Below are 14,159 nucleotides of genomic sequence, written 5' to 3' on the forward strand. Positions count from 1 at the left end.
TCACATAAGTGCACTCTTGCTCCTATACCAAAAAAGAAGTTATCCTACTGCAGAACGCTTGCTTCTGGCTAAAAATCACTTCCCATCTGAAATTCACAGATGATCCAAGATGCTAGTTGAGGCCAGTAATATTGCAGAGTTCTAACTGTTTGCAGAAATTCACTGATAATGCAGAATGCTAGTTGCTAGCGCAGGCATTTTCTCTGCGGTGCGGCTGAGAGCCTTCTCCCTAATGGAGAGGTTGACCACTGCAGACTATGTACAGCAGAAAGAGGCCCAAATATCTCAGCAGGGACTATTTTTCTCTGATCACTCACTGAGGAAAAGTGGGTTGAACTGGTAAAGGGTTGAGACCGTAGTGCTGCAATGGAAAAGTCCTAAGGAGATTGCATAGTTTTAGTTCAATATCCATAACAATCTTTAACAGTGGCTTTTCATGCTAAATCCAAGGGGTGAAACACTACCAGGGGTAAATGTTGGATTACACGGTAAAAACTAAAGTCATGAAATTAGCTTCTAATTAAAGGCAGCGATTACCTAATACAGTGCTTTTATCCATTATCACAGAGAGGCTGATATGAGCAGAATTTGCAGGGTGGGGCACAGGAGTATAACTTCCTGCCTAAGCACACTATATTACTGCTCTCATCAGATGAAAGATTTATAGTGGGTGGTTAAATAATTCACAGGGCCAGCGAAAGTATGGCGCTCCCGTGCCATTCCTCACATCTCTCAACAACAACATACAGATCCCAGAATTGATCTGAAACAGGTGTTCCTCCCCTCAGAATGGCGACGTGTTCTACGTTAAAGCGGCGAGAGGTGACAAAATTAACATGTGAAAGAGAGCTCAAATAAAAACACTCAAGAGCACTAGGTTTGACATGGAGTCGAGTTATTTAAGCTTTTAGATATAAAGAAAAGTGTACAATCATAAATCCATAAGCTGCTGCCCAAAGCAAGACAATGAAAGAGATGGAAAGAATTACAGCGATAGATAGATGGGCACTGAGCAAGAGCACTTGCTCTTCTTCTGATCTTTGAGTGTAAGGCTGAAGCACTTTGTCTAATCACCCTGGTGATATGGACGATGACTCAGCTGAAAGCAGTAGCGACTGCACAGAGCAGAGAACAGTAGTATCAAGGGCTGGGCTGGGCTGGGCTCAGCTGGGTTGTGATAGCCAATACCAGAGGTAAGAGTGGCTTGCTATTACAACATAACAGATTGTAAAAGAGGCGCATCAGTGCAATCAGAGAGCACAGTTGCAGAGATTAGTTTTTATCATTAACGCTACTGATAAAATACTGTCTATCAAACAAACATGCATGGTAAATTCCCAAGAGACACTGACAAATTGTGATGTGCTACATGCTACTGCTAGCTGATGGCAGGTGGTATTTATTAAGGTGAAGGAGATTTTATTCTAGAAGGAATTTTATTGAATAAAACATCCAAAAGCCCCAGTGAGTCATATTTGATGAATATTCTTGGTCCATTTTCCCAGAAGATACATAACATGTCTAAGTATTAAGTCATTAAGTAAGTAAATAAATGTTGTGCATTGTGAATTGCTCTGCATGTTTAAAGGGTTAGTTCACCCAAAAATTTAATTTCTGTCATTAATTACCCACCCTCATGTCGTTCCAAACCCATAAGACCTTAGTTCATCTTCGAAACAGATATTTTTGATGAAATCCGAGAGCTCTCTAACCTCTCTATAGACAGCAATATAATTAACACTTTCAAGGCCCAGAAAGGTAGTAAAAACAATTTTTGTTAAAATAGTCCATGTGACTCCAGTGGCTCAACCTTAAATTCATAAAGTGACGAGAATATTTTTGTGCGCAAAAACAACATCAAAAATCACTTTATACAATCATTTTGTTATAGCCTGTGCCAGTCTCCTGTGCATCATCACACGCATGCGTCGTGCTCACGCGAACAGCATTGGCTGCTGTAGAACGTGAAAGCACTGCATTATAATGCAACATAAACTGCGTAGGAGACTGACACAGGGTAGAAGAACAAAATTAAAATAAAGTTCAAATTTAAGGTTGAACCACTGAAGTCACATGGACTATTTTAACAATGTTTTTTTTTCTACCTTTCTGGGCCTTGAAAGTGTTAATTATATTGCTATCTATAGAGGGGTCAGAGAGCGCTCCGATTTCATCAAAAATATCTTAATTTATATTCCGAAGATGAACAAAGGTCTTACGGGTTTGAAACGACATGAGGGTAATTAATAACAGCATTTTCATTTTTGAGTGAGCCTTCAAAAGAAATTTCATATGTTGGGCCCTGTAAATAGTGAAAATGTTTTACTGATTTGTTTGTTTGAATTAGTTCATTTTTAAATGGTCCTGTGGTGATTTAAAAAATGTTTTTAAAGAAAATATGAATATTCTATATAATACAATTTATTATAAGGTTATACATGCTGCATGCATAATAATAATTTAAAAAATATATATTTACATGGAGTACAGCTTGTTCCACCATTGGAAATGTCAACTAGCCTGGATGCCAGCCAAACTCAGCCCCGCCCACAACATTTGAGTTCGGGCAGTTCGGTCTGGACTCCAGTCTCGGGAAACAAATGGCGTTTGGGGGGTAAAATGTGTATTATTTTGGCAAGGTTACCTGCTAAAAGTCGCATTTCTGGGTCTATATATCACATAATTGAGGTCACTTCAACCCACAGACATGGAAAATAACCTTTGGGAAAACCGCAGACTTGGCAACATTTGTTGACATTTGACAACTAACGTTATGCATCGCTTCGTTGCTCTGATTGGTTGTAGATCTATCCAGTTGAGGTCTTTTCCTGGTTCGTTTGAAACACGCCCCATAATCACAGCCCAATGGAGCAGTATCAGACTCATATTCTGACTAGACTTGAGTATGACCACGTCAGGCTAGTCAACCACCCATGTATCTGTAAAAAGTTAACTTTTAGGGGTACACTACTAAAAATGACTAAAAACAGGGAATAAAAGCCACAAAAATAATATTTGAATATACTTGAATCTTGATATAGTCACACAATTGAAATTGTCTACTTAAAATGACACAAAATACGTCAATAGTTTTTTTTCACAAATACAAAAAGAGAATAGCTTTATGATGACAACAAAGAATAACACCTCTCATATCTATTTGCATCTTAGGGTGTTTGTACACCTACCTTGTTTGGTCCGGATTTTCTGACTTTTCAGTTTGGTACGAACCAAAATTACAGGTGTGAAACCTCCCTCGGACCATGGTCCGGACCAAACAGACGAAATTGGTCCTACGAAAAGAGTAGGGTTGTATCGATACACCAAACTCACGATTCGGTTCGTATCACGATTTTTGACCCACGGTACGATACAAACCTCGATATGGCGGGGACAAAACAGTTTTATTCTGTACAGTATTCTGTAGCCTATTTTGCCGTCAATACCATTAATCTGTATGGTCAATAGGCTACTGCCGACGTTTTCTTTGCGATACCAATAGGCAATATATATTTAACATGAAGTATAGGGCCTCCTGTACATCAATACCAACAGAAGCGCCGCGTCAGCGCTTCTGGTGTGCAAAGACAGAGAAAACGCCACGCAGCCGCCCCGCGGATGACACGCAACAGAAACGCCACGCTCACACCACGTTGCCAGCCAGTTGGGGAAGCTTCTTGAAACACTTACGGCAAATTGTGTGGGTCTTGTCAACTACACGATTGCCATCCTTGTTCTCCACCGGGTAGCTGAAATGTTGCCATACTGCTGACTTAAAAGTTGGACCTGGACAGGAAGGATAATTCTGGGAGTTGGAAGGGGTGTGTCGCGATTCTGCCTCCTCACATCGCGATACAGGTTCGTGGACCTGCGTATTGCAATTTCGATTTCATATTGCATATCGTTACAGCCCTAGAAAAGAGGTAGTCTCGGTCCGGACCAAACTGAACAAAGGTTCGGTTCGTTTCTTGTGTGAAAGCATTTTCTGTACAGGTCGGACTTTCAGACCATTTACAGGCAGTTCGGTGGTAGGATTAGTGAAAAAACACAGATTAAACTCACAGCACATGCAGTGATGGAGCGTGCAGCATTTTAAACAGAACCGATTGTGACTATAGTCAGCTCGTGTGAACAGCGTGCTCTGCTTGACTATATATTATATATATATATATATATATATATATATATATATATATATATATATATATATATATATATATATATATATATATATATATTTCTAATGTCTGTGAGACAAGTAGCCTGTATGCTGAGTTTCGGTTTATTTATGAGACCGCTTCAGTTCATGTGCAACGCAAATGATGGCTCTGTCATGGTTTGTCTGCTATATTATTTAATAAAACGTATTTATTAAATTCAGGCAAATGATGAAACATTTATTAAAATTAAGATACATTTTATACAAAGCTTTCTACAAAACAAAACTTAATGAAGTGGTCAAAATCATTTCTGACCCGATATCTTTGACATATTGCACATCTGTGCACGTTTCATAATCAATATAGCCTAGATGAAATTTAAAAATAACATTATAACATTTAAACATAACTATAAAACAAAATACATTGTTTGGCTAAAAAGCCTATCTTCTCCTCCTTTCCTGTCGGCGCCGATAAAATGTTTGCACAACGAGGACGCTCATTTGGTGAATTTGCCTCGAGTATAGGTGGTGCTGCAGATAGTAATCCCATAATATTAACAGTATTGGCAACGATATGCTTCGGTTCATTCATTCTTGTCAAAGTTACCCGCTGAATTGACAGGACGCCAGTGCGTCATGTAAAGTTCTTTAGTGCGCTGACATAACTGCAATGTGAAAGCAAACCAAAAATAACCAAATGTATACAATCAAAACACGAACTTTGGTTCGGACCTTGGTGCGGACTTTCAGGTGTGAAAACGCCCTTAGTGTACTTATCTAATGTCTAAATGAACATAATAATGATGATGATCTCCCTTTCAAGAAATTCACTGTAGCTATCATTTCTTAGGCAGACATATCATATAACACATACCATGCAGACTGTGTGTTTATGTGGGCTTCTGTGGAAATAACCCAGCCCTCACCTGGTTCATGATTGAAGCCTTCCGCCCCAGCCTGTTGTCTCTGAAACGGAAGCGGCTCCTCTTGCTGCCGTCATCGGATTCTGACTTGACCACCTTCTCGCTGTCACCCTTCTCCTCCTGTTCTTTCTTCCACTTTTTCTTTCTGTTCCTTCGCTCCTTGGCACTCTTAGAGCTCAGCTTGGACACCTCAGAGGAACTTCGGGACAGATGCCCTCCCCCATCGTCCTCTACGGCGTCTTCAGATACTGTACCTGCTGAGGTTGCCATAGCATTGGCCTAGTGATGAGGGGCAAATGGACAAGAATGAGAACGAAAATTGAGAAATGAAAAAGAACAAGGAAGCACAGGGAAGACATCACAAAACGGATTATTTCCGCTTGCTATATGCATGTATGTGTGTGTACCTGTGCCTCCTCCTGTTGTTTCTTCAGCTGTTCCAGCATAGCTTTAAACTCAGCCTCCTTCTGTTCTGCCTCCTCCATTGTGGCCTGGTTCTGTTCTTCATAAGCCATGGCCACCACAGCCAGGATCAGATTCACCAGGTAGAACGATCCCACAAAGATCACAAGTACGAAAAAGATCATGTATGTCTTCCCCGCGGCTCGTAGAGTCTAAGAGAAAGAAGGCATTGCTCCCATAACTGTGATTGAATATGTGTTTGAGTATGGTAGCATAATACCATACTACTTTCTGCAGTATGTTTATTGTGTGCAATACCTAATTCACCCCTAAAATCTGATTGGCCACACCCTGAACTTCTAAACTATGATTGGCCATCTACCTCAGAGGACAGACCTTGAATAAAACCTGACACGACTACCTTGGTTTAAATAGGAGTGGGGGAAAGTGTAAAGATATCAAAAAACATTTTGTTGCCAAGAATTTTTAGCATCTTCATCTTGACGTATTTCACAGGAGTTAAGAAGGATAGCTCACCCAAAAATTATGTCATCATTTACTATCACTGATATGTCATTTCTTTCTTCTGTGTACCATGTAAAAAAATATAAGTCAACCAACATTCTTCAAAATATCTTATCTTGATGTTCAACAGAAGCAGGAAAGTCATACAGATTTAGAACGACATGAGGGTGAGTAAATAATAACAGATTTTTCATTTATAAGTGAACTATCCCTCTTTTTTTTAGCACAAAATGTGATTGAAAAATGTACTCTTGATTTCCAAGATGATGGACACTATTTTTAATATTAAACATGCAACATAGTGAGGTCAAGCAGGAAAAATGATCCAGTTCATCATAATAAACTGGTGTGATATGGAGCAGAATCAAATATGGAATAAGAAATAAATAAAAAAAGCAAGAGTGAAAAGAATGAATGCACACCAGTTGGTACAGATTCTCCCAGAAGTCTTGTGTCATGAGTCGGAAGAGAGCAAGAAAAGCCCAACCAAAGGAGTCAAAGCTAGTGTAGCCATAGTTTGGGTTGCGTCCAGCCTTCATGCAAGTATAGCCCTCCGGACACCGCCTACACAAAAACACACACACACACAATACTACAAATATTTCTTTGCTTTTGTCATACCTTAAAGTGCATCAAGTGTGCTATTATTTGGAAATAAATATTTAGATTTTACAACGTAGATCTAAATAACATTTTAAAGTCGTGTACAATTTAGTAGTGTATGTTGTGTGTTTGCTCTTTACCCTGAATCTGAGCTGTTTCCACATAGCAGCGCATCCAGCATGCCTGGCAGGAAGTAGAAGTTTTCTGAAACAAGAAGATATACTTGTAAAAAGTGAAAAACCATGTCTAAAACCACCAGAAATTTGTGTGTAGACAATGTACTGTAGAGACAATCAAACTTATTGCAAAAATATAATTAAAAAAAGCTAAGAGCACCACTAACTGACGCTACTACCCTCGGTAGTCAGAGCTTTATCTACTTACTTTCATTCATGATGTATTCATTGAAGTCAAACGTCCCATTGTTCATGAAGGATTCAGTATGGTTGAATGGCCAGATGACACACTTTTGCCGAAGATTACCCATAAACAGCTGTAGACCGATGAGGGCAAATACACTCAGACAGAACACAGTCAGAATCATCACATCCGACAGCTTCTTCACTGACTGGATCAGAGCACCCACAATGGTTTTCAGCCCTGTGAGAAGATGAGGAGACAAACGCAACAAGGAATATACAGTCTGCCACAAATGCTATTTATATGATAATGCTCATATCTGCGTAAAAACACACACTTAAATAAACAATAAAAAAAATTGAATGAGAGCATACACACACAGAGAATATTTACATGTAAAATACATATTCTACACTCATATACTGTTACTGGAACAAAAACATACACACATTCTTGCACGCACTCTCATGTCTTTACTTTGTGATGTAAATGTCGAAGGTAGTATACTTTGTGATGTAAATTCACCACAATATAAATGTACATTTTATGCTGTTTTCACTAATAAAATATTTAATAGAAACATTCACTTATCTAACATACACTTCCTCTCAAAAGTTTGGGGTCTGTAAGAGTTTTTAAAAGAAGTCTATTATGTCACCAAGGCTGGATTTAATAAAAAAATACTGTAAAACGTAATATGGTGAAATATAATTACATAGCTGTTTTCTATTTTTATATATTTTAAAAAGTAATTTTCACAGTGTGTCACATGACCCTTTAGAATCATTCTAATATGCTGATTTGGTGCTTAAGAAACATTTTATAAAGAAACGTATTATCATCATTTATGTTTATTTTTGTGGAAACCGTGATTCATTTTACTTTTCAGGATTCTTTGATGAATTCAAAAGAACAGCATTTACAGAAAACGTTTGCACAACAGTGTCACTTTTGATAATTTAATGCATCCTTGCCGAAAAAAAATCTTTCCTTTGTAATTTAATTTCTTTTCAGAAATAAAATAAATAAATCTTACTGTTCCCAAATTTTTGAACGGCAGTGGAGTATGTTAACATATATGAATAAGAAAAACAATTACTTCAGCATCACATTCATAATCAGATATAGCAGTAACACTATAACCTACTTGGTTTCCTTAACTTTCTTTCATACATATACACATATCATAAGAAATAATTGTGTTGTTTGTTCATATAAAACCATGATTTACATTGAACAGGCAATTTAAAGAGTCTCCCGTCTCCTCAGGGCAGATGCAATACATAAATGTTGCTATCAGTTAACCATTTGAATGCATGTATAACACGCTGATTTATAATTTCAATTCTGGTTGTTTGTTCCTGTCGTTATGATACTCTGGTTTATGATGTAGATATGGCTCAGCCATTCCTTCAGGGTGGGTCTATGTAATCTTTTTACTATACTTACAAATCTCAGAAAAAGATTTGATGTACATATTGATACCGTAAATGTATTCACTCTTTAATGCTATAAATTGCTTTCTGTGTAGGAGGGCTTTCAAATGGCATGGTAGCCAATATAATGAACGGGATGCTGTAGATGCTAATGCTACAAAGATGTCCAAAAAGTGGTTTCTCGTAAGCACATTATTAAGGACAGGCTGTGTATGACCTTGAAGAGACAAGAGGAACACTCTTTAAACACACATACAATATTCAACACATATCAGCAAAATGGACACTGCTTGAAGAGAGCGGCGCCATACAAACAGTATGCAGAGAGCCAACACAGAGAGAGGAAGAGGAGAGGACAGGCAAGGGGAGGAAGGGCATGCAGGTCATTTAAACGCCAAGGCTGAAGGCAGCAACATCATCATCTTTGCTTTATCACCATGGTGTCAATGTCTGTTTAACCAATCATCCTTTTCCAGAGAATGTGTAACCCCGTCTTCAGTTCTCAGCTAATCTCTTAGCTAAGAGAAACCAGGTTAATAAAGAAATCATTCTCTAATCTAAATACTCACATGTGGCGTCTACAACAATGTGAGTGTGTTTAACGTAGGTGAGTGTGATTGTGTGTGTTTCATAAAAGTCTGCAAATGAAAAATAGTGAGTTAACTTAGCTAATCCTGATCTTTCGCCTTCCTGCAGCAATACGTGCATACAAACAATTCTTCTTACATCTTCTGATGTCTCTGTTTTACTTTCCACTCCGAGTTCTTCAAAATAAGAATAGGGAGGGAGTTAAAAAACAGTAATTTTACCAAAAAAAATTTGGTTAAAAAATATATATAAATCTACATGTGTGTAAAGGATGCAGAAATTCGAGGAAAGCCACTTGTTTAAAAATACAAAAACAAAATAAAAGAAAGACAAACTAAAAAAAGCAGGTGTCTTCGAAAGCATCATGCAGCAGAAATGTGTCAAACTAGGCTTGGCAGTCTCAGTGTGTGCGCTACCCGCAAACCTTCGCTTCGTGACACATCACATCAGCTTCTTTTGAACAAACTCTGATGAGATGTTCATCAAAAGACAGACTAGGATGAAATGCACATATAAATGTCGCTATGCCTTTAAGATGTCATCATAAGGTTGAGTTTTACATTGTCTGCTTAGGGTCCTGTAACTAAAACTCAACACAACAAAGAAAAGACATCTGGCCTATGCTGTGTTAAACTCTGAGGCTGGACATTTTGAATATGGAACATAAACATAAGGCAGCAACCTTATGTTTTTTTTTTCCTTTTACACAGTTAATTAATATTTTTTTAACATGGGCTGGGCGAGTAATAAGAACTGTATTTTACAAAGTGTATCTATGTGTGTACTAGAGTAAACTGCATAATACGAAATGTGATCTCCCAACTGGAAAATCCAGTTAAAAGCTTAAAGTGGTTTGAAACATGGTACCTGGTTTCCAAACTGCCCATTAACTGCTCTGAGTTTCTTAAACTGATCTGGGCTGCGTTTCCCAAAAGCTTCGTAAGCCTAAGTTGATCGTAGAGACCACTGGGTGGCAATTGTTCTACGATCAACTTAGGCTCACACCGCTTTTTTGGGAAACGCAGCCCTGGTCGGCCATCTTGGACCAGCAAAAAAAAAAAAAAAAAAACACCTTTAACCAGCAGGGCCCTTGCAGAAAGGTGGTATATCAAGTCCTGTTAGTCCAACTAAACCAGTTACCATGTTCCAAAACACAGCTAGGACCTTAAAAAGAATTTTCCGGCAGGGCAAGATACATATTTCAGGTGTGCAACTTTTCGTCATAACAGCTGATATTTACAACATGTCACCGTTGACATAAATGCAGTTTTTGATAAATAAAGACATTTATTCCCAGATTACTGGAGGGGCGTGTGATTTTTCTGCCATCACTGATTTGACTGCAGACTGCAAAGCCTATCAAAAATGTATCACTACCATTTTTGATCGTTTGGGTATTAAAACATAAATTGAACATAAATGAAATAATTCTTCCTGCAGCATCCTCTTGAAAAAGTACAGCAAGTCAAGTAAAAAAAAAACTATGAAAAATAATAACAGTAGTAGTAATACTGGTAATAATAATAGTTTGCATCGGCGTGGGAAGCAGCTCAGCCTTCGTGTTTAAACGCATTCTCACCTGGTATGACAGAAATAGTTTTGAGAGCTCGTAGAACCCTGAAGGTTCTCAGGGCTGACACATTCCCGAGGTCCACAAACTCTGTTACATATCTGCAACAAGGGAGGATCACACACAGAACAAACACCATGACACAACACACACACACACAACACCACAACACGTACGGCACACCACTACCACCAGCACCACCACTGAACTGGGAGGAAGACATCACGCAAAGCCTGTCTAACGGGAGAAGAGAGAGAAACGAGCGGAGGAGGAAGGAAGAGACAGGAGTGTGAAAAGAGAGACAGCGAGCGGCGCCCTCTGTTGGCCCTGATTGATGCTGGACTTACCTGGGATCACGGCAACAGTTTTCAAAGCCCTCAGCACCCTGAATGTGCGCAGAGCTGACACATTGCCTAGGTTTACAAACTCTGTAATATACCTGCAGAATGGATCGCAACAAAGTTACCAGAGAGAGAAGAGAGTGAGAGGATGGAGAGGAGAAGAGGAGAGATACAGGATGAAAAAGCAGTGAGGGAAGATGATGATTCACAAGGTAAATTATAAGTATACTAAAAAATATGTCACATAAAAACAACCTGTTCCAGGTTAATTACTGCAACTTTCAAACTAGAAAAAAATAAAATAAATACATTTCATTGAATTTGCAATTGCAGCTCAGAAACTTAAATTAAACTAAACACATTTTAAAGATTTTTTTACAGGTAGCCTCTTATGCTCACAAAAGCTGCATTTATTTGATAAATGATTATAAAAATAGTAACATTTTGTAAAATATTGTTACAATTAAGATGTAATTTATTTATGTGATGGTGAAGCTGGTTTTTCAGCAGCATTACTCAAGTCTTCTGTGTCACATGATCCTTCAGAAATGATTCTAATATGCTCATTTGGTGCTCAAGAAACATTTATTATTATCATCAATCAATGAATGAAATCAATGAAAACCAAGAGACAGTACAGTTCAAAAGTCTGAAATCTGCATGTAACACTGAAGATAAAATTCAGCTTAGCTATCACATGAATAAATTACATTTTACATGGTTATTTTAAATTATAATAATATTTAACAATATTACTGTGTTCAAATAAATGCAACCTTGGTCGGTACAAGAGACTTTAAAACAGAAAAAGAAATCTTAATTATTCCATAAAGAGGTGGATTAATGTAATGATTAAACTATTTGTAACGCCAAACATGGATCCATGGCATTATGTGCATTGCCTTAGAAACCAATTATTTCTGAAGACAAGGACTTGAACGACTCCAATTACAATCTTAGAGTTGCTATCTCGTAATTACAGTAATTTCGACACAATGTGATCCCAGTGTAAGGATTTAAATCGTGTGGCTTTTATTCCAGTGTAACGTCTTGCCCATAGACTTGTAATAGCATTACGCTATACACCGTTTTCCTATGTTTTTACAAACTGAAGCTGAAATTATTTTCTGTGGTAACTGACAGCATGTCACGGATTCTGTCCATAGCAATTGTCTATTGAACCCGTAACATTTCTTCACTGTCAAAGTAAAAGCAAGGAAATATGAAAAATATTATTGGCAAACTGATTCTCAAAATATCTTAGAGAATTCATAAAATACATTTTATATCTGGAAAACAAACACATTCTCTCCCAATATTCCAAGGAGCTTGTTTAAATGTAGTTATTTCACCGATCACCATATTCTCAATTTGACAATTTCACTTTTTATGGGCAACAGTTGTCTTTATAAGATGAAAATGGCTGCCCTCCAGAGAAATGGATGAATGCAGAGAAGGAGATGAACAGACGAATTAAAGTTCAGAAAGAGAGTTATATAGAGAAAGAGAGATACAGTATATATGTACACACATACACAGAGGTATGAACACAGACATTGTCATCTTTAAGCACTGAACTGCTGTGTACCACCTATGAGAGGCAGGACACAAGAGCCTCTGTCTCTCTCACGCATGACCACACACACACACACACACACACACACACACACACACACACACACACACTCTTTTGTGCAAGCATGACATCAAGGCTCAAAAGTCATCCTGACCTAAATGAAGGTCATGGTATTGATTAATCATTCAATTTCTAAATGTACTCACACGTCTACTGTGCAAAACTATCATTGTCAGAAGACTCTGTCTGCTTCTTAATGCTCAAAGAGCTCAATAATTTGCACGTTATTGATAACCTCAAAGTTGGTCAAAAACTGCTCTAGAATCAGTGGAGAAGCTTGCCTTTTTGGTAAGTGGATACAAGGGGAGAAAGCTCCAAAAATTGCAGAGCCCATTTTAAATACCAGTAGCTGCAAATACAGATAAAACGCTAACGCTGCTTTTTATTTCTAATATTTTTTTTCTAAATAATTTCACCATATACTCCTTGAATGCAAAGTTGGGACCAACTGAAGCTCCCCTATAGTCTAAAAGTCAATCCTGCACACAAGAGTGTTATGCAGCTGTAATCATTGCATGCAAAAACAGATTTTAAGAGCAGCATTATCAAAATGTTTCATTAATGTTTGAATTACAAAAGGATTATACTTACGCCATAGAGATGACCATGAAATCCAGCCAGTTCCAGGGGTCTCTGAGGAAGGTGAAGCCATCTATACAGAAACCTCGAGCCACAATTTTTGTGAGTGACTCAAAAGTGTAGATTCCCGTGAAGGTGTATCTGAGTGCAATAAACGAATGCATATAAATAAACTGCATTCTTAGATTGTTTTTCATTATTAAATTAAATATAAGGACCGAGCTTACCGTTAGTTAAGAACTCCCACAAAACCCATCAACCCCAGTTACCCCAAAAATAGACCCAGCAATTTTTAAGACTGGCCAAATTTCCAAGTGGAGCTCACACTGTCTTCAGCATTTTCTCCGTCCTAGCCAGTCATTAGCCTGTCACTCGGCTAACAATTTAAGCCCTGCTTTTCAAGCAGTAACACTGGAGTGGTGGCTGGTTCAGAGTTTAAATTTATGATCTTTGAACTTCTAACCGCCTTTAAACACTATTATTATTAAATCTCTGCGCATGAATCACAAATTATATTAATCACATTTCATGAGGAACAATTGTGTAGAATAGAATAGAATAGAATAGAATAGAATAGAATAGAATAGAATAGAATAGAATAGAATAGAATAGAATAGAATAGAATAGAATAGAGATGCGCACGAGTACTCCAGTACTCGGATTTGACAGCTTCGATTGAAAAGATTATCTCTGTGACTTTAAAAAACAAATTTATTTTTCTCTGACTGGAGCATTTCGGGCAGTACCTGAGGTCTGATTAGCGTGCAGTCCAGACTGGTGAAATAAAGTGAAACCGTGGATTTAAAAGTGATGCCTGGAATCACTTTGATCATGAAAATACAGTGAAGTGCAAGATGTGCAGTGCCAATCTGCCACATTATAATGAGAACATTATTGTAATAGAATGTTGTAAACTCGTTGTGCTTTAGTTGCCCGTGTTTCAGCGCTGTTGTTATGGGAAGAGCATATCCAAAAAGCTAGCAAAGCGCTTTAGTTTACTGGAGTTTATGAACTCTTCAGCGTCAGCTCAAACG

The 14,159-nt window shown here is 37.9% G+C and overlaps 1 protein-coding gene across 6 annotated transcripts in view; it reads right to left on the reverse strand.

Moving 5' to 3' along the window:
• scn8ab (sodium channel, voltage gated, type VIII, alpha subunit b) overlaps positions 1-14,159 on the reverse strand; it is a 59,825-nt gene that overhangs the window by 30,927 nt on the left and 14,739 nt on the right. For 3 of the 6 annotated variants that reach the window (XM_067460019.1, XM_067460017.1, XM_067460021.1), the window contains exons 5-11: positions 13,138-13,266; positions 10,579-10,670; positions 7,000-7,215; positions 6,756-6,819; positions 6,435-6,576; positions 5,493-5,699; positions 5,089-5,364 (exon numbers count right to left, since the gene is read on the reverse strand). In XM_067460019.1, the coding sequence (XP_067316120.1) occupies positions 5,089-5,364; positions 5,493-5,699; positions 6,435-6,576; positions 6,756-6,819; positions 7,000-7,215; positions 10,579-10,670; positions 13,138-13,266 (1,126 nt within the window). Of the gene's footprint in view, positions 1-5,088; positions 5,365-5,492; positions 5,700-6,434; positions 6,654-6,755; positions 6,820-6,999; positions 7,216-10,578; positions 10,671-10,916; positions 11,009-13,137; positions 13,267-14,159 lie in introns of those variants that run through there. The other 3 variants (XM_067460022.1, XM_067460018.1, XM_067460020.1) reach the window with 2 other exon arrangements.

This window comes from Pseudorasbora parva, chromosome 12 (genome assembly GCF_024679245.1).
Source record: "Pseudorasbora parva isolate DD20220531a chromosome 12, ASM2467924v1, whole genome shotgun sequence".
NCBI classification, from domain to species: Eukaryota; Metazoa; Chordata; class Actinopteri; order Cypriniformes; family Gobionidae; genus Pseudorasbora; species Pseudorasbora parva.